The sequence below is a fragment of the Dipodomys spectabilis genome, unplaced genomic scaffold (genome assembly GCF_019054845.1).
Source record: "Dipodomys spectabilis isolate Male_0828 unplaced genomic scaffold, ASM1905484v1 ptg000197l, whole genome shotgun sequence".
Lineage (NCBI taxonomy): Eukaryota > Metazoa > Chordata > Mammalia > Rodentia > Heteromyidae > Dipodomys > Dipodomys spectabilis.
This window is the reverse complement of record NW_024870874.1, coordinates 10,990,193-11,011,812: the sequence shown is the minus strand read 5'-3', so window position 1 is coordinate 11,011,812 and position 21,620 is coordinate 10,990,193. Positions and strand designations below refer to the sequence as shown.

The 21,620-nt window shown below is 37.6% G+C and overlaps 1 protein-coding gene across 3 annotated transcripts in view; it reads left to right on the top strand.

Moving 5' to 3' along the window:
* Cadps2 (calcium dependent secretion activator 2) overlaps positions 1 to 13,445 on the top strand; it is a 454,722-nt gene extending 441,277 nt beyond the window's left edge. For all 3 annotated transcript variants that reach the window (XM_042695976.1, XM_042695975.1, XM_042695977.1), the window contains 2 exons: positions 7,124 to 7,228; positions 13,180 to 13,445. In XM_042695976.1, the coding sequence (XP_042551910.1) occupies positions 7,124 to 7,228; positions 13,180 to 13,353 (279 nt within the window). In that variant the 3' untranslated portion in view covers positions 13,354 to 13,445. The remainder of the gene's footprint in view (positions 1 to 7,123; positions 7,229 to 13,179) is intronic.
* The last annotated feature ends 8,175 nt before the right edge of the window (positions 13,446 to 21,620 follow it).

Below are 21,620 nucleotides of genomic sequence, written 5' to 3'. Positions count from 1 at the left end.
GTGAAACAACTCACTATCTGAAATTTGCACTTTCTAATCACTAATAATTTAGCACCAAGAGAAAAGCTACAGAATAAATCTACTGAGGCACCTGTCTACTTGATGATAATCAATAATATAGAACAGTATTGATGTTAATACCCTTCAGATACTACAGAGAAAGATAGGCTAGTGTAACATTACTTTCTTGAACTGAATCAAGCTCGATTTACACCTCCCTCAATTTGTGGTAATGTTCCTTTTATTAACTTACTCTGTTATATAACTAAAGAGGATCTGATTCATTGGCTATTCTGTTTATAGACTTTTTAAAGAGAAAGTATAGAACCCTATAAATATAGGAAAGTTTGTTCAATATTCAACAAGCATTTATTAGGCATAGACTATGTTCTAATACTCCTATATTTTCATCTTTTACATTCTCTTAATATGTGTCATAATGTCCACTATTGGCAAAACTTCCTGGTAATGTTAAAAAAATCAAACTCATCCTGAAGATGACTTTTATCAGCATAGAAGAATAAAGGTATAAATCAAATATTGTTCTATTTTGTTAATTTTAAAAAATGAAGAATGCCACTTATGTAAAGTCATCTACTCATAAACTAAATATCTTTGTTTCAACATTATTTTTGCATTGTTTTAGTGAAAAAAATATCTCTAGTGTTTTTAATTCATTCAGATATATGGTATATGAACAAGCCTTAAGAGAATATAAGAGGTACATAACATATCAGGAACTCTTACCTCATTAGTTATCCTAATGATGTGTGGTTTTTCAAAGAATTTGTTTACATAAGATATTATATTATTAGATCTGCAGAAAGTTTGATTTTTGGAAATGTAGATTACTTTTACTTGCAAGAAAATTTGACCATCATCTTTGAAACAAATAAGAGGCCTGTGTCATGATACCTGGAATGGTATCACCAGGAATGGTACGGTTTGTTTTCTTAGTTTTCTGCTAGAAGTATTGAACTACTCTTAAGAATCAGATATCTTATTGATGGAATAGAAATCCAGATTGTTTCCAACAGGGAAAGGCAATAAAAGTAGTTAGAAAGATGGACTCCGGTGTACAAATATAAGATAAAATCTTAACCCTGACACTATATAACCTTGAATAAGTAAATTGCATAATCTGAGCTCCATTTCTTACCTATGTAAACTTAGTTTTCAAATATGTAAAATGGGAATACTAACATCTGCTTCATCAAGGTCCTTGTATGAGTTAAATGAAATTTTAATTGATTCTCCTTACTTTCTCATGAAAAATAAAATACCAGATGCCTTCAAAATCTGACTTATAACAGTAGCATAAAAAAATTAGTAGTTATAAAAATAATTTACTTCTCCAAGACATAACATTTTATTCCTAATTATATGTCCTTGTTTCATTTTTTTTATGTCTGTCCTTCAGTGAAAGGCCAAAATAGATCAAATGAAAAACAAAAATAACAGAAAATGCAAAGCTCTGGAAATGCAGACTTGCATGTTTCTCTTTCTGATAGCATAAAAATATATTCAAGCAGCATATTAAAACCAAAAGGAAGACAATTTGCTTTTCCCTTCGGTCCATTTTTACAATAATGGCAATTTTATCACACCCTTTCCTGTGTCATTTGTACTCACAGGGATTTTTGTTTTGTTTTACTTGTTTGATTTTAGTTTCATTTGTGGTGCTGAGGATAGAACTCAGGCCTCACACATGGTAGGCATATGTCCTACCTCAATTTGTTAAAGGTAGTTCATATTACATGTGAGAAAACTAAAGTATAGATGAGGTAAGAGAAGGGCTCAATCTAGCAAACAGTAATGTAAGAGTGGTTACTGAGACTTTCCCTCCCCAGTTCTCCATTCATGTTCTGCTCTGAGCAGTTGGCAACCAGGCCCTGAGCTGCCATGTCCAGGAACAAATCTCTGCTCCCAACTTCCCACATGATTATCTCTGGGCCTACCCAGAAATGTTGGATTGAACATTTCCTATATTTTTAGTTAAAATAGTCTGGTTTCAGTTTTCTTTAAATATAGGCCTTTATCTTATTCCAAGCCAACAGAAAGTCATACATGATGATTTTAAAACTGCTTGAGTTGGAAGTCTGTTCTGTGAAACTAAGTACGAATGCTTCAGTTGGATGCCTTGAATATGGGGGGGGGGGGGGGGGAAATTGATGACATTATTGTGTCAAAGTTACTGTTGATGTAAAATTTGCATTTGAGTGTTTAAACTGGAAGTGAAATAAAGCTGTAAGTTTTTTTAAGTTGATATATTGTAGGGAAAAGGAATGCTTTAATTAAAATTTTTTGTAATGTCTGCTGACCTTAGAATATAGTAAAAATATGGGGTAATAATGTTTCTAAATTTTGTTGTTCTCAAAAGCTACTAAATGACCTAAGGGTGATTTATGTTTCTCAATCACATTAAAAGCCTTTAAGACATAAAAGAAAATATTGTTTATTCTTTTACTTGGTTCAACTTGAGATACAAAAGTTCTATATTTCCTAAGCGGCAGTATTTTAAGTATCATTCCATTTCAACACAGGGACTCAACTCATAAAACAACTCCACTGGAAGAGAAACACATTCATGCTGTGGACATGGCTATTTTGCAACTTAGTGCACTGAAAAGTGTTGGCTCTTCTTTCTCTTTTCTCTTCCTTCCTTCCTTCCTTCCTTTTTCTTTTGTTTTCTGTTGTTTATCTGTTGCCACCAAGCTAGCTGAGGAAGAATGAAAATTTGCCACTTCACAATCAATAAAAAAAAAAACCTAAACACTTAAGCAGAAAATATATCACAGATTTGGGCCTAGGGTAGCAGCTATTTTTATCCTGCCATCATCATCAGAAGCCATATTCTGACTGAAATTATTTGCTTGAAGCAGCCGTGATATATAAACCCTATGGGGTCTTGTGATTCAGATTTAGGAATATCAATCGTGGAGGGTCTAAAGGCATTGTGCATTAGTATGTATTGAGACCTCATTCCAGGTGGTAAGCAGCTGGACTTTAAAAAAAAATAATAATAAAACTTCCAAAATAAAACGCGAAGTGCTTGTTCCCAGGCGGTAGGTGTTATATTTAATAGAATCATCTTCAGAATGTTCTAAATTGGACCGAAAGAGGAAGTTGTGCATATTTAATATATTTGTTTTGTATCTCTGCAAGTCCCTAGAATAATGAAATTCCTTAACTACTTCTCTTTAACTTGCATGAAGAAAGCACGGTATGTTGCTAAATCTCTTTTCAGCAGCTCTGCGGAGAAACAACTTTAATCCTTGTTAGAAAATTGCCGAGTCTGGGACTGACAAAGAGCTCATGCTTGTTCTATTGTTAGTGCTCCTGGGCCCCAAGAGCAGAGCCCTTTACAGCTGCGTGGATCCCGTCCGGCTCAGCTGCACTATTTAGGAGAGGAGGTTTGTCAATTTCTATTGACAATGGAGAGAGTTTTTCAGGGCCTGTAGCAGTGCTGACACAGTTGGGGATCAATGCCAGCCATTCAGGCTGCACCCTCTTTCATTGCTTTGGTTTGTTAATTCAAGACTAAAGGTCCACTGAGGGGGTTCAGGGTGTTTAAGAAAGCTGATGAACTGTTTAAGAAAGCTGATGAACTGCAAGCGTTTATAGCCCTGGTGTGGCAATTTCCATAGTCAGTGGCAACTCCTGGCACTGAGGGAGCTGTGTCCTTGTTGACCCTCTTGTTATTAAAAATGCACAAGGGCTGCGCTTCTCAATATTTCAACACTCTTTCATTGTCAATACCACCTTCTGAGCCCTTCAGCTTGTTGCTTGCTCTAAAGATCTTCTTAGATTGGGTTTGAAAACTTCACCTTAAACACTAGATTAGACTGATGTTCTGTTTTCCGTGCTCCTGTTGATTTGTTGAACCTTCCCAGGGCTGGAAAGCAAGTAGCAGCTTGATGGAGAGACGGGCTGCTAATATGATTTACCAGTCTACAGTCATGCACAATAAGTGTGAATAAATACAAGGGTCTCACAGAGTCAACCCTAGCCTTTCCTTCTCTTTTATTTTTGCTTTAAAGGAGAAATCTCAAGAAAATGAAATAATGCATGCCCTTACAGGAGTTGAATGAACCACAAAAAAGAATATTTTTTTAAAAAAACATATTTTTTGTTAAACTGGTAGGCTGCTGTCATGAATTGATGTCCAAAAAAGCTGTAAAATATACAGTTACTGCTTTATTCCAGGGTAGACCAAAGCAAAGACATCGCCAGGGCTTCAGTGCAAGCACCAGCGCCTTTCCCAGTAATCTCCTGAAGGGAAAAGTGAACAGTTAACGAAGTTGCTTTATAAAATTAACTTCTCCAAAATGAGCATGTATTTCCTAGCACTCAGACTTTACTGGACATTAACACTTCGCGGTATTTTTTGTTTGTTTGATACTGATTGATTTGGGGAGGGGGGAGGGAGTGTTGGTTTGGTTTGGTGCAGGAAAGGAAGATAACTTAATTTTGACTCTTCTAAAAATGCAACAAGAGACGGAACTACTGTTTTCAGTGCTTTAAAGGACATATTAATTCTAGCATGAGAGAAATAGGAAGGTAATAAAGGTTTCTGTTTGGTGTCTTTGTGTGTAAGGAATGAAGAGCGTCGGTGGTTTCCTCCTGTACAAGAAGTAGCAATGTCCTTTGCTGGGTTTCCTTGCTTACCTCTTCTAAGTGACTAGATAGGCTGAGTTCCAAGGTACGCGATAGCTTTACCCGAATCATTTGCTCAATTTAGCTGCAATTCTTCTTCAGAATGCCTTGGCTTGGGAAACAAAATTATACATTGTCATCTGATGGAATTATTTTTCTTAGAGCCTTCTGTTTCGAATAATTTGCTTGTCTTCAAAAGTAAGGTGATAGTAAAGTAGCCTGAACATTTCATTCAACCATCGTTCTCTTCATCTCTCTTTTTTATAGTTAAGATTAGTTTGTTCCCAAATTCCTCTTCTCTAAATTTGTAATTTGGGCAATGTGTGAAAGAAGTTAGATTAATAATTTGTGTGTTACATTAAATGTTCTTTCAATTATCACATAATCACAAGTACCACTTATACATAATGGGAAATGAAGTGAAATTAATTTTAAATTATATAAAGATAATTTTGAGAACATAAAGATCTAAAGAGGGAGTAATTTTATGAGGCTATTTTCATTTCTCTCAAATTTATACAATTTACTATGAATATAGTTACCACAGATTCTAATGGATTAAATATTATATTCTGCTAGACTTTATATAACATTTATTTTCTCTCCAACAAAGCAGGAAAATTTACTGTGTCATACAGATGAACTACAATTTTTAAAATACTGATCCATTTTTGACATTTTAGATCATCTGGAAAGTGGTATGGAGGTGAAAGTATTATTTCATAATACCCATTGAGTATTTCCAACCACCACCTGAGTGTTTACCTGTGTAAAAACAGAACTCAATCTCAGGTCGTAAATAATTTTGAAAAGTAAATATGGCATTAATGTTGGAAACTATTTTATGTGTCTATAAAGCATTTTGAGATTCAGTATGTCGATTGAGGTAATGAATTCACTAGCAGTTTATTTTTTTAAGAATTCTGATGTGTAGGTACTTCTTTTTATAAATATTATTTGATAATTTAAACTGTTTTAAAAATAGAAAGTATTCATCAGGGAAAAGCAAAACTAGGCATTAAACAATATTTTTTAAATCATAGTCCAAAACAGACTTTAAATACAGGACATATTCCGTAAATTGCTTATTGATATTATTTAGTAAGTTATTTATTGTAATGTGCTTATCTCATTTATTATATATGTTCAGTATACTGGAAAGTAGAAGTAAATGATGAAATAGGAAGCTAAATTTCTACCTAAAATACCATCTATTATGCTAAATTTTACTACAATGTTAATAAATTTATCTACAGATGAATTATAAACTTACATCACTTAAAATTTCTCTTAGAAGTTAACTTCACTATTTTATTATGTAGAGGAAAAATATTTCAGATTTTTTTCTGTGTTTGAATAACTAAAACCAGGCACATGCATGCACACATATAATCTATCATCATATGTAAATAGAAACAAGACACAAAATCCCTTCTTTTTTAGAAAATCATCATTTCCTAAGTGCTGAATGGGTGCCAATAAATCTCTCTCATCTGAGTGAGCAACATTATCTTCACAATATTACCAAAACCTAGCTCTGTCACCTAAGCACCAAACCCTTTATAACGTCACCATTAATTCGCAGTTGCCTTTATTTTTAAATAAACAACAAAAGTTCTCTCTCTCTTTTTTTTTCTTTTTCTCATATAAATTACATAGGGGCAGGGCATTCCCTTAAAGGAGAGTTTCAAAGCTGTGATGAACAGAAAAAAAACTGAACCCTTCAAAAACATCTAGAAAGTGAAAGGGATTCTTTCAGAATCTGGCAAGCTAACATCTGTTTTGTGATCTTCATAAGATACCAAGGATTTAATGTATCTTCCTGTGACCTCAGTAACTCTTCAGTTCAGGTGGTTTTAAAACGTCTTGGCAAATTCTTAACTGAAAGTAGATGAAGGTGTGATTGAGGATTACTGCTTAGTAAGCTGTGAATATTGTTTACCATTTCTGCAAAATGTTATTTCTGTGTATTGACTACATGGCTTAGCTCATAACACACCTACTCTTTGATTTTTTTTTTAACTTGACATGTGGGATAATAAGAAATGTTCCTTTGAAAATAATTTACCTGTTTTTCCCCCTGCTGCTTGGCCATCCATTCATTCCCATAATATGTATTTAGTGCCTATTGTTACTCATAAATTGCAAAACAAGCCACCGGGCTACAGAGTGCAAAAACACTGTTTCTCATGAATATGTTACAGCTGAAAAAACTGTAATGCTAATTCCTATAAAGAACAGCCTAGGTCAATTTAGCAGATTTTCTAGCAAAACATACAATTCTGTTAACAGGAAATTATAGCATTATTGACTTCAAGTGCTGATCTGTGGTCATTTCAGAGTGTTTCATTACCCCCTCATTACTGAATCTGTTAAATGAATACTACAGAGGCTGTTTTCTTTCTTTCTTACTTACTTTCTTTTTTTTTTTTGTTCTTTTCCCCTCTGCCCCCATCCTGCTCTCTAGCAATGGTACAGCAATTCCATGAAAGTCATTTGCGTGTGGTTGGCTGATAGACTAGACCTCCAGCTTCATATTTACCAGCTGAAGACGCTCATCAAGATTGTGAAGGTAAACAAAATGTGTTTTGATATAAATCACCCACCAGGCTATGAAAAATAATAGTGAGATATTGTCATATAAGAAATAAAGCATGGTAACCTAACTGAGTAAATGGTAGGACTTAAAAAAATAACTTATTAGTTTCCATCTTTACTAAGATGATAAACATGATTTTTTTTATCTTTCTTGTTCTATTTGTTCATGGATAATCACATTGTAAGCTAATGTACATTAGTAGATCCCCTAGCATAGTTACTTGGATGCAGTGGATCCACAAAGATTTGACATTGACTTTCTTAAGAATGAAGTGCTTTTTCATTATACATTTACTCCTATATTTATTAGGGCCATGAATCATTTTAAGTGCTTTTGAAATGTCTTTGCCAATAGAATAAGGAGGAACTGCTACTTTATTATATCAAGATACAAAAGTTAATACAATGTTACTGCCCAAATTTCTCTGAAAGTATGTACCTTCTTCATAAAAGATTACCAATTTAAGTACTGAAGACTTTCCAAAACTTAACACAGGTGTCACAGAAGTTCAATAGGCCATTTTGATTAATGTTTTTCAAAAGGAAAAGTAACAATATGTATTTAATATTCAGTGAGTTGTTTTAAAATATATAGGTTGTACTTAATATACTTTTCACACTGTGCAAATTTTAGTGGAAGCAAAAGTGTACCACAAGTTCAACTTTTCTTTTAAAAAAATCAACAGAAATTCTATATTATAGCTGAGATACCTAAGTGTAAGCTATTAAAAATCAATTGTTCCTTTAAACAGAAACCCTTAACTTCCATGTTAGCTGTTAATTAATGGACACATATATGTGCACAGCATACTCATGTATTATATATGTTTACACACATATACACACACACACACATCTACAGGCAGTGGTCCTCAAAGTGCCATTTCTGTATTTTGAGCACTATTAAAAAAGCTGTAAGTTCTTAGGTAATACTCCATACCTAAGGAATCAGGAACTGAAAATAAGATCTTTCCCCCAAATATGTGTAATAACAAGCCCCCCAGAGGATTCTAAAACACACTAAGTTTGTAAAGAACTACTGTATTATAATTTAAAAGATATTTCTATCTTCATTAAAACAGTTTCATCACTCTTGTGGTTCCTACAGTCCAATTTAAATACAAACTCTTTTGTGCTACACACCTAGGTTAATACAAGTTAGAAAGAAACTACAAATAGGAATGTTCTATTGCAAAGTCAGAAGTTAGCAAATCTTCTGCCTTATAAAACCAAATGCATAAGTCACAATAACGGTAACCTTATCAGTCATCAATGTCGGTAAAATTATTGCCACCCACAGAATTTTGATACTTAGCTACAATAACCAAAATATTTCTAATCTAGAACAGTTTCTTATGACCTGTTATTAAATTTCATAAAGAAATTGTGAATGTAGCTTGTATAACTTTCAACCTAAGATTGTTTTCATAAAAGGAAAATAGAATGATGTGTTTGCCTTCCATATGCATGTATTGGTACTCTGATTCACATTGCAAATTAGCTGTTCACCATCAGCCATCTTTTCAAGGTGATATCTACTTTGCTTTAGATATCAAAACTTATATATTACTTAATGGACTTAAAGCTCTGTTTTGCTTTTAAGATTAAGATACCCATTTTTAAACTTGCTCATTTATCTCTTCAGTTATTCCTTTCTTATATTTACATGTCTTTATAGCTAATGATCAAGCACCAAGGATAATTATTTTCACCTTTATTGACTTTAATTGACAAAATTCTATATGATCAGAGTATACAACCTGACTATACTATACAATAACATACATGCATAAAATTTTCCAGTAAATTGTAAATTTGCCAGTAAAATTGGCCAGTCTTAGTGGAAACAAGTAATTTTTTAAATTTTGCATTAATAATTTAATTGTACTCTAATTTAATCCATTTATCTTAAGCTAGTATCCACTATGAATATCAGTATTCAATATAAATGAGAAATTAATTTCATAACTAAATTTGACTTTCCATTATTTACTATGCCCAAGAAAGTCCCCAAACTCAGTCAGTGCTTCCTTGGGCTGATGCATGTACTCAAATCATGGGGTTCTACTTGATGATTTCCAATGATTATTTTGACAATGAAATTCAAGGAAAATTAGCCACTTAATATTTTAATTGTATTTTGTATTTGGAATATAAATAGAATTTATTAATTTCATGCATTATCTGTTAATTCCATACACACTTTCATCAATTCTTCAGAACTTATATGGTTTCATTTGCAATGATCATTTCCCAGTGATTTATTAAGACACTATTAAGTGGCTGGGAAGGTGGCTCAGTGATAGAGTGCTTGCCTTGCATGCATGAGGCCCTGGGTTTGATTCCTCAGCACCACTTAAGCAGAAGAAGCCGGAAGTAGTGCTATGTCTCAAGTGCTAGCCTGGAGCTGAAGAGCTAAGGGACAGCGCCCAGACCCAGAGTTCAGGTCCCATGACCAACACACACACACACAAAAGTGTTTAGAATTATGAAAGCCCATGTGGATGACTTGGACTTTACCTGCATATTAGAGCAGAGATTTTCATTCAACCCAGGATCTAAGCTACTAGATCCACTTCAGTTCTAGTTATTACTATTCACAAGCATTGATGTTCTTCTGTGGCCATTGCAAACATCAAAATCCACATAACAGTCAACTCTACAAAGACATACACACACAAACCTGTTCATTCATATTGCTCACTTAAAAAGATATTTAAAAGAAGGCCCCAGTAAGCATTGTATACAAAGTTCAAGTCTATAAAGGTTTTTGTGTGTATGTGTGAATTTTAACATGAAAACAATTTATGAAATGAGGAAAAGTACAATTCCCCCAAATAATCTAAACGACTATTAGATTTTTATTCTCCCCAGTGATCATAAGATGTTTGGAAAGAGTTAACATCAATCAACTCCTTCTTTTGCTATAAGAAGTCAAGTGAGCAATACCCTGTAGCCAGCATTTGTCTTAAAAGCCAGCCAAAGCCTTGTGGCAACCACCGAGGATATCCAAGTGTCTGTCAGATTATATGAATTAGAGAGAAAGAGAGATTGCAAGGATATTTTTCCCTTGTTCCTCACTGAACTAGTTGTTGCTTGCAAATTAGAAAACATTTGGGACTGCAAATACATGATTCAAATCAGTCATAGCAAACTTGTGGATAATTAAGTCAAAGGATAGTCAATCCAGTTACTAAAAAAGGTGGAATCCAAAAACTCGCTTATATGATTGTGGAACAATTTTCTGTGCTTAATGTATTCTAAATCTAATTATAATGCAGTAACAGACTTGAGCACTCATCCTTTTGATAGTAATGCCATGTGTGTTAGATACCCAATTCTCTAGACAATTTATCCTTTAGATTATGTCCCTGGGTCAAATGTGAATTACCATGGATTTTAGTGTAAGACCAAACTACGGCTCCATTAGGCATAGTAAGTTATGAATCCAAGTAAGCTATGAATTTATCACAAAGTTCTTATTCAGCTTTAAAAAAAGGGAATATGAGGACAATGGGTTCATACGTTTGTAAATAAACTTAAATTTTAAGTGAAAAGGGATATAGTGTGTTAAGAAAAAAGTACTTTGTAAATCTAACTTTCTGTGGAGACTTCATTCATATACTATTAAGTATTTCTCAGAATTCAGTTTACTTAGACAATGTTAAACTTTTCACATACGAATTGTCTATATCACTATTACACAAATGAAAAACTACATCATTTTTTACTTATGCCATTTTCCTATGCCTTCTGGGAGTGGGAGTGATGTTGTAGGTATAAGTCAGATGAAAACAGACAGAAAAGTAATTGTAAAAGTCTCTGTTTCCACTACCTGGGAATGGTTCTAATTTCCCCATAAGGCAGTTAGTAGAGACAAGGAATGTTAAATGGAGGGATTAAGATGTACTTCCTAACTCACATGATAATTACCTTTAGTTCAAATGTCTGAATGCCCTGATTGTTCCATCAGTGTTATAGTAAAAGTGTTTTGAACCTGCCTGCTCTTTGCAACAAAATCAAGCATCCTTTATTGTTGATTTCGATCTCCTAGACTTATGATACTAGATTCTTGTTTCACCTTTTTTCATCTGTTAAGTGCAAACAACAAGACGGTAGCTACCAGACACCACTTAAGAGTAATGGTATAGGGCTGGGAAGGTGTCTCAGTGGTACAGTGCTTACCTTGCATGCATGAACCCCTGGGATTGATTCCTCAGCACCACATAGGCAGAAAAAGCCAGAAGTGGCACTGTGGCTCAAGTGGTAGAGCTCTAGCCTTGAGCTGAAGAGCTGAGGGACAGCGCCCAGGCCCAGAGTTCAGGCCCCAGGACCAAAAAAAAAGGAGTAATGGTATATTGGCATTGCTGATATGTTGGGCAGTCCATTGGGGTCTAACTCTTTTGTATTCTAAATCTAACATAGGAAAGTTGAAGCTTTAAAAAGTAAACATAAAGGAAGCAGTAACAGATCATGCATATGAAATGTACTAAAGTTTTATTGAGTTTTAAGAATCTCTATAAGAAGCAACACTAGGGTATCTGTTACTTTGTTTTGTTTCTGTATATATGCGTGCATGTGGTTCTGGGGCTTGAAATCAGGGCGTAGGCACAGTACCTCAGCTTTTGTGCTCAAGGATAGCACTCTACCTCCTATGCCACAACTCTACTTCCAGTTTTTGTGATTAATTGATGATGTGTCTGACTGACTTTCCTGCCCAGACTGGCTTTGAACCAAAATCCTCAGATCTCAGCCTCTTGGGTAGTTAGGATTACATGGATGTGTGTGTGTGTGTGTGTGTGTGTGTGTGTGTGTGTGTGTGTGTGTGTGTGTGTGTGTGTGTGTGTGTGTGTGTGTGTATCTCCAACATACAAATTTCCAACATAAACATTTCTAATATACAAACCATAAGTTTACAGTTTTACAAAAATGAAAATACGTGTTTCATTACCTTATCTATAGGAGCTTATTATCAGAACTGGACACTTTCCATTTGAAGGGAATTTCAAAGGGCAAGAACAAATTTCTCAGAGGCATTTATCCCAAGTAAATACATTTTATAATTCAAAAGTGCTTAAAATGCTTCTTGTACTAGTAATAGGATTAGTCCACTGTTCGGTACATCTGCTTAACACTAATGTATTCTATGAAATGAAATATATTTTTTCAGTATTAAAGCCTCCTCTATTGAAAAACTAAAAATACCTTATTTAAATGTATGTAGGTAAATGTTATCTTCGCTACAGTTTATTCCAATAGTAAATTCTGTTTAATTAGTAATGTTTTATGGAAGAGAATTAATTTGTCATTCATAGTAACAACACATTGAGCATTCATGGTGATTATAGTTTGACTACTACTGTCCAAAATCACTTATTCAATTTTCTCTCCAGAAATACACCAGCAGGGTGACTGACATAAGCAGCCACAGTCTAAATCCATTAGTGCATGTTCAAAGATGACTTTCAAAATGCCAGCTGTGGGGACTGAGTTATGCCACAAGTGGTAGAGCACTTGCCTAGCAAGCGTGAGACCCTGAGTTCAATCCCTAGTACAGCTTTAAGAAGAAAAGAGAAGAAAAGAAAAAGGTCCATAGAAATGGAGAGGCAAAGAGGGAACAAATGCAGTAATGGTATTCACTGGACACTATGTTGAAAATGAACTATACAACTTGTGTGTGAAGATGGGAAGGAAAAACTGGGAGAGAGTGAGGGAAGGGATGAAATTGTCCAAAAAAGAAATGTAGTCTTTACCTGACATATAACTGGAACCCCTTTGTACATTACCTTTATAATAACAGTAACATTTTTAATTAAAAATGTTTTAAAAGCCAAATGAATACGTATGCCTGTACATATAGACACACAGACATGTGTGCATGCACGTAATCTTACTTACCTATGCAATTCTTTCTTCTCTCTCCAGAAAACCTACAGAGATTTCCGATTGCAAGGTGTGCTAGAAGGAACACTGAACAGTAAGACATATGATACTCTGCACAGACGTTTAACAGTGGAGGAGGCCACAGCCTCTGTCTCAGAAGGAGGAGGACTTCAGGGCATTACTATGAAAGACAGTGATGAAGAAGAAGAAGGCTGATTACACACAGCTCTGGAAAAGGAAGAAGGACCTTCAATATATCGTTTTGTGTACCTTGTCATTGTAATTATACTTAACTGTCTTAGCCAAAACAGCAGCAACAACAACAAAATGCTTGTATTTCTTTAGGAAGTAAACTTGAAGATATAGTAAAAGGAAAAATGCCAAATATTTTTTTTGGAAGAAGATTATCCTTTTTTGTGTAGTTTGCCTAAAATGAACTTTGGCTGTTTATAATTAGAAGATGAACTTTCCTTTATGGTCTTTATTTATTTTTTTTAGCAGATTTGATCTTTTTTTTTCCCTCAGCTACATCGAACTCATGCCCTGTGTTTATTTTCCACAATACTACATTGTGAGAAGACAATATACTTCTGATCACCAACTCGATTGTACCTCTGTTACAATGTTGTGTACCTTGCTGTTATAATGTATGTCCCAGATCTGTTTTGTAGTTAATTTGTCAGTGTTATGGTGTGTGTAACAAATATAACCTTGGGTTTTATTACCCTGAATTGTACTGCAGGTGTAATTCTGGTCGTAAAGAACTTCTAAACCCCAATATTAACTAGATTATCCAATGTACTTGTTTGTGTCTTGTTCTATTCTGACCATCTTCCAAGTGTAAGAAATCCCAATGTGTGCTTCCATCAATATACCTTATTCTACTTCAAAGTGTAACAGCTTGCAGGCAATAAAAATCCTTTTGGCCATATCAATTTCTGTGTGTATTATTAGACTTATACAGATTAAAAGCAGTAAAAGATACTTGCCTAATTTCAAACATACCAACTGACTGGCTGTGCTTTTGTTTTTGTTTTGTTTTATGATTCTTATTTTCAACTAAACATGTAGAAGTTATAAACACTATTTTTTTACCTACTAGGCTCACAGCTTCATTAAAAGAATTACTACAGAAAATGCCCATTTCAATGGAAGTATTAATACCATACTCAAATAGTATTCATTATTAAACATTAGTAATGTGAACTAGTATTGATAGCTTTAATAATGTTAGCAATGTTACATAGCAAAATGGCACTAGTCGTGGTGACTCCCCAAAATGTTTTGTTTTTTTTGGGGGGGGGTCCGGTCGTGGGGCCTGAACTCTGGCCTGGGCGCTGTCCCTCAGCTCATCAGCTCAAGGCTAACGCTCTACAACTTGAGCCACAGCGCCACTTCCGGCTTTTTCTGCTTATGTGGTGCTGAGGAATCGAACCCAGGGCCTCAGGCGTGCAAGGCAAGCGCTCTACCGCTGAGCCACTTTCCCAGCCCCCCAAAATGTTTTCTTGCTAACATTTTGAAAGGTAAACTTTTATTCTCTGTAATCTTCTCAGTGCTTATGTTTTTTTTCTAAAATACACTGTCATTGTGCTACTGCATTTATGCAGTCATTCATAAGTAATTCTTGTGGGGGGTTTTCTTCAGGATACTTGAGCTATATGTACTTTTTTATGTTGTTTTCTTGTTTGTTTGCTTTTGACATGGGGTCTCACTTGGACTCAAATGAATCCGGTGCTTCAAACCTACTATGCTGCCAGGCCTACAGGCATACATACAATCAACTATACTACCTCTACTCAGAGACAACTTTCAAATGAAAGTTATCTATTTACAATAGTAGAAGTATTCCTAAATGTATGAAAAACATCTTGTACCTTGAAATTTGTTCTTCCACGGACTCATAAACTACAGTTTAATTACCTAAATAAGTCCATGAAAAAAAATCAACATTTTAATTGAAGATTATTCTAAGTAATGTCTAGGGCTAAATGTTAGTTCATGAAAGGTAAGATAAACAAGAAGGAAGGCAGCTTTCTCCATTTCCTGGAGGAGAGACAAACTCTACAGCATTTTTAGGGCCGTTCCTCCCTTTGTCATCCATCATCACACCCAGAACCCTTTTCTTCAAGCCCTTGGGTTCCATTCATGCTACCCTGAACTCCACCATACCACCAGCTGCAAGCTTGCCTCTCCCAGCCCACTTTTCCTTTTCTTATTTTTTTTTTAATTTTAATTTTAGCCAGTCTGGTCCTAGGACTTGAACTCAGAGGCTAGGCACTGCCCCTCAGCCTCTTTGTGCTCAAGACTAATGCTCTATGAGTTGAGCCCCAGAGCCACTTCTGGCTTTTTCTGAGTAGTTTATTGGAGATAATAGCCTCTTGGACTTGACTTTTCTGCCCAGGCTGGCTTCAAACTGCGATCCTCAGCTCTCAGCCACCTGAGTAGCTAGCTTCAAACTGCAATCCTCAGCTCTCAGCCACCTGAGTAGCTAGCTTCAAACTGTGATCCTCAGCTCTCAGCCACCTGAGTAGCTAGGATTACAGGTGTGAGCCACTAACCCCCACTCCTTTTGTTGTTGTTGTTGTCTTCTTTTTTGGTACTGGGACTCGAACCCAGAATGTTGCACTTGCTAGGCAAGTGCGTTGCCACTGAGCTACATCCCAGCCAACCACTCCTTTTTTTAATGGAAGATTAAACTCCAAGCTTCACACATACTAAGAATACACTCTATCATTGAACTACTCTTTCCTTTCCTTTGAATGACATGACTTATATCAGTATAACTAACTCATGTTGTACTAAATGTCAGTAACTGATGATCATTCCTCACCATTCACTCAAGTGGAACTCTTATTTGTTTGTGGTGGGATAGAACTGAGGCTTGAACACAGGATCTGGGCACTATCCCTTAGCTTTTTGCTAAAGGGCTCAAATCTATCACTTTAGCCATTGTTCTGCTTCTGACTTTTTTTTCTGGTTAATTGGAGATAAGAGTCTCATGGGCGTTCCTATAGGTTCTGGCTTCATACTACAATCCTCAGATGTCAGCCTGCATAACTGGGGTTTACAGGCATGGGCTACCAATGCCTGGCAAAAATTCTTTTTCTTTAAGGACTATTTTCTCAAAGAAAAAGTACAGTTGAGAAATAAAGGAAATCCAGGGAAGCAGACAAAATATTTGAAGCCAGGAGGACCAAAATATTTGGCATCGTCCTTCCTGTTTGTCCTACAACTGGCTCTCTGAGCTGGTCCACCTCTTGAAGCCCAGATTCTAGTGTTCTCAGCTCCCTCCTTTTACACTCGTGAGATTTCTCAGAGCCTTATTCCCTGTCTCCCACCCCAGACATCCACAACAAGGACAAGAGAAGTGGGAGACAGATCAGGGAGCTAGTCACTCTTTTAATGACTACCTGTAGTAACCTTTGGTTCATGAAAAGGCATGTGAAGAAAATTTTTTTTTAATTTTTATTTATTTTTTATTGTGAAAATACTGTTCAGAGGAGTTACAATTACATGGGCAAGATAATGAGTACATTTCTTATTAAGCATTGTAGCCTCCTCCTTTGTTTCCCCTTCCCATCCCTTCCCAGCCTCCCCCTCCAATCCTCCCTCCCCCCCACCACCAAAGTTGTAAAGTTCATTTTGACATGATAACTTGTACTTCTCATTGTTGCAACTGGTCCACCTGTATTCTTATTTAAACGACTTGTTTTTCCCCTTCCCCTCCACAAATTATACCGACATCAAATACAGTGAAAGCAGGGGTTATACTGTGGAGGAGGGACATACAAAGCAACAAAGAAATAATCTTATAAATGCGTTAGAAACAAATGCATGAAAGAAAAAAAAACATTTGAATACATATCTTGGGGTTCATTTTCCTAACATCACCTTATCTGACCTTTTCTGCTTGACTCATACATATACTAGATATTGCAAATAAGGGAAACCATGGGACCTATGTTTCTTTGGGCTTGGCTTACTTCACTTAATATAATTTTTTCCAAGACTTTCCATTTCCTAACAAATGGGCCAATGCCATTCTTTCTGATGGAGGCATAGAATTCCATTGTGTATATATATATATATACCACATTTTCTTGATCCATTCATCTACTGAGGGGCATCTGGGTTGGTTCCATATCTTTATAAAAGGAGTTTGGGGCTCCTCAATTCAACTGCTTGGAGTTTAATTGTTAGAAGTAACTTAAAAATTGTTCACTTGGGTGTGGAACCATTAGGATGAACTCCCAAGCATCTGTCTATTCAAGGAAGACAAATGTTTCATAGCATTACTCTTTAAAAACAAGAAAAAAACTAAGTGAAAACCTCACAAATTTTGCAGAATTTTAAAATTCATTCCTATATAACCCATCCTGGGGCTTGAACTCAAAACCTGGCGCGCTGTCCCTGAGCTTTTGTGCTGAATCAGTTTAACTCTCTACCACTTGAGCCACAGCCCCACTTCTAGCATTTTAGTAGTCACTTGGCTGGCTTTGAACTTTGATCTTCAGATCTCAGCCTCCTGATAAACTAGGATTAATCGCAGGCCACCATACTGGGCCAACAAGGTTTGTTTTTTTGTTTGTTTGTAGGTCGTGGGGCCTGAACTCTGGGCCTGGGCGCTGTCCCTCAGCTCTTCAGCTCAAGGCTAGCGCTCTACCACTTGAGCCACAGCGCCACTTCCCGTTTTCTGGGTGGTTTATTGAGATAAGAGTCTCACGGCCTTTTCTGCCCAGGCCGGCTTTGAACCACGATCTCTAGATCTCAGCCTCGCGAATAGCTAGGAGTACAGGCGTGAGTAACAGGCGCCCAGCTCAAAATCATTTTTTTTTAATCATTCAAATAGCTGTACTCTCCTAAATGATTTTGGCAGGCATTGCATTCTTTGGACAGTTTGGTATGCATGGTATAGTAACGAAAACACCTAATGTCCAAGCAGAGTAGGCATATGAGGTAATCTACAAGGAAAGTTTCTCCAAAGACTTGTTTTAAAAAAAAAAACAGTAATAATGCCTTTTACCAGAAAGAAAAAGCACCACACGGAGCGCAGAGGGTTGTTCTTGCAGGCATGCGTTTTTCCACTTGAATTCCCTTTAGTCTTTACTCATTGTGTTTTGCTCAGGGGGAGGGATTTCCTGCTACTTTTGTAAGAAATGCCCCTGCAAAGTGTCTTGAGGCTCTTGGCCATCTCCAGCTCTCATCCCGCCCCCAAGGGTCACCGCCTGGCCTAGCGCCGCCCACCTTCGCCCTCCGGGGCGGTCACTGAATTCAGCCCGGGCATCTTACCGCGGTGATTGAGTTGGACAGAGGTCACCCAGCCCAGCCCTAGCTGCTCAGCGTCCCGAAACCCTTTCTGCTACTGAAGTTTGCATCCCAAGAGATATTCTCCAGGAAAAAACCCCGCTGAGACATCAGGTTGCAAGAAACGGACCCGCTGGGTACCAATCTCGCCATAAGTTCCCAGGATGCTGGCGGCCAGGAGCGCAGCCCAGTTGACTTTCGGGGCCCTGTCTGTCCCGAGTTGGGTAGAAGGACCCCAAGGCGAAAGATGAGATCAAGCTCTAGGTCGCATCCGTTCATTATTTTCCCCAAACAAAGAATGGAAATTTCCTGCTCTGGGTCCCTAGAGGGAAGCTACCGATGGATGATCGGGAGAGGTTGGTACTTGGCTGGGGGTGAGCGGATGCGCCGCCGCCGGGCTGGCTTCTGGGTGGTACCCGCAGCAACGCCACGCCCGCACCTGCAGCGCCGAGCCCGCCCCACTACTTCTGGCTTTGTGCTGAATTTAGAGGCCGGCCAGGGGACCTTCTTTTCCCTTGGAGTGCTACTCACTGGAATCTTTGGGAAATACCTTCGTCTGGTTGGCCTTGGAAATTTGCTGCAAATGGGGTCGCATCCACCCATCTAGCAAACCTGGGTTGGTCTCGAGTGTCTGTTAACAGAGGTAGCCACGAAATTCGTACCCAACTCTGAAGACGGCTTTCCCTAGGCCACCCCCACTGTCCTAATATGGGGTGTCGAGTTCCCTTCAAAAGATCTCCACTAAGACACTGCTTGCTGTAATTAAAGCAGTGGAAATCACATCTGGCCTGTGGGCAAAGCTCGAGCGGAGCCTAGATTCCAGGAGTCAGGAGCGAGCGTCCGCCACGCGCTGTCTCTACGCACAGTATGAGATTGTTTTCAGGGAGAAGTAGACGCTGGAGTGTGAGCACTCACTATCAAAGACGATTCCTGAGCATGACCCAGAAATGGGTGCTTCATCTAACATCACTTTGGGCCAGGGCAGAGTTCATAGAGTCAACGAAATCTGGGCTTGAATACAACTGGCACACCTCTGCCATGTCTTTTAGTACCGTGGCCTTGGTTTTGGTCTCTTATGAAAAATCGCTGTAATGATTAAAGAAATGAAATGAGTTATGGTCAATAAGTCCCCCCCCCCCTTTTTTTAGCGTTAGTAATAGAATCCAAAGAAATCTTCGGAATTCTTCTTCATCCAACAGGCACCACCAGTCCCACAGCCAATCTTTCTGGGGTTGGAATCGGGTCCCTTTGGTTCAAAGCACCGGGAATCTCCAGCCCCACTCCTGGGGAGCGTCTGTGGTCTGTGAACTGAGTAGAATCGTCCAGTTCCTGGCTATCTAGAAGCAGGGTGGGAGGAAAGGAGGAGAGGGGGATGGGTGGGCTGACTCGGGGTCTCCTGAAAGGAAGATCATTGACTTAGCCTCTGAAGCTGAAGCAGGGAAGGATGGCAGCTGGAGGCGGATGCATCCCACTTGGGGATGGGGGTGAAATGATCCTGTGGTCAGTGCATGAAGTTCAAGAGAATGGCAAGAGTATGATGATGTCCATGAACAGTTCCCAAGGTGTAAGGGGGCCTAGAATGACATTCTACAGCCCCAAACCGGAAGGCAACTGTGAGACTCCAGAGAGGAGAAAGAGACATTAGGTACCCTCTCAGTGTGCCCCATGATAGTCTCAACCAAACAGGAAAGCATTAAAAGGATTTGGCCAGAATGTAGAGGGGGGAAGGGGGTAATTGCTGAGCTGTAAGAACTTCTAAGGTGTAAGAAAAACTCCAGTCTCACAGAGACCCAGCTTGTACAGGGGGTGCCTCCCAAGATCATCTCCTAAACATCAGTATCCTAGGAATTAGGAGTCCTGGTGGTGCTGGGCACTGCACTAAATGGGTTTGAACAGGCAGAAAGTGAACACAGGTGGGAAAGGACAGTATGGTGCCCTGTACTTGGCTGGGAATGGAGCTAAGGCTTTAAAACAATGTGCATCTCCACCTTGCTCCTTACCTTTAAAGTGGCCAACCAAGAGCATTTGATCCCGAGATGAAGGGGCTAAATACTACCACGTTTTCAATCTCCCTGTTTCTGGTTATTTAATAATAAGACTGTGGTAATTGTGTGCTTATTTGTGAGTGACAGGGAAGAAAATTCACAAATAAATACCCTAGGCTCCTGTCCCCCTCCACATTGATGCCTCTAGAATCAGTGATGGTCACTTTGAAGGGGAAGTGAAAAATTGATGTTTAAATGAACAACTGAGTTAAAAGCCCATCAGATACAGTAGGTGCTCTTCAGGCCTATGTTTGCTTGCAGATAATCATCAACATATCCTAGTGTAAAAATTAAAAGTGGAATATCAAGTTGTTTTCTTTGTATCTGTAAATTAATTCTGATTTGCCCTTTAGAACGACTTCCTTCCTCTTAACCCACACATACTATCTCCCTTGAGTGTGATTGAAAGAAAGAAATGTTGATTAAATGTTAAAGTCTATTCTTCAAGGCATTTCCTAGTCTTGCCATTAACCAATATTGTGTCTTTGGAATAAACTTTGGTAGAGAAGTAGAAAAGGTTTTGTTTAAAAAGGTCACATAGTAAAAGGTCAGAACACAGTAGGACTGGAGCTCAAAAATGGAACTTTACCAGGTGAGGGAGTAAGTTGCAGGTGGGTAAGGTTTGGGGGGGGGGGTTGTTTTGTTTTGTTTTGGCTAGGTCTTCCTATCTAGATAGCCTGGTTCAGAGTTACTGTATTGAAGAAACTTACCTATTGTCATCTATTCAAGTTGCAGATTTTTTGTTTCATTTTGTGATTGCAGGATGTGTTCTTTTATAAAACTGACTAAATTTAGAAATTCACAACTGCTTCTTAAGAGACAAAATCTGCTTTACTCAAGCTAATTTTTTGAGAAGGTTTTGTGAAGGTTAACCACTGGATCTACAGAAGCCTGGAGAATGCAGGACTGAACCTGAGCACCCCCTCCCCCACTGCAGGCTTCTAAGGACAAGTGAAGTTATTCAGGTGGTGGATTAAAATCATCTAGCAAATGTGATTTCTCCATGTCTTTTAATACTTCCATACATTTGACCTCTTATTAAGGAGGTGGTTTTTAAATTCAGTTGTTTGAATTTTTTGAGAAGTTTATAGCTAACTTTATAAAACAAATTCATAGCTTTCATATGTAGTTTTC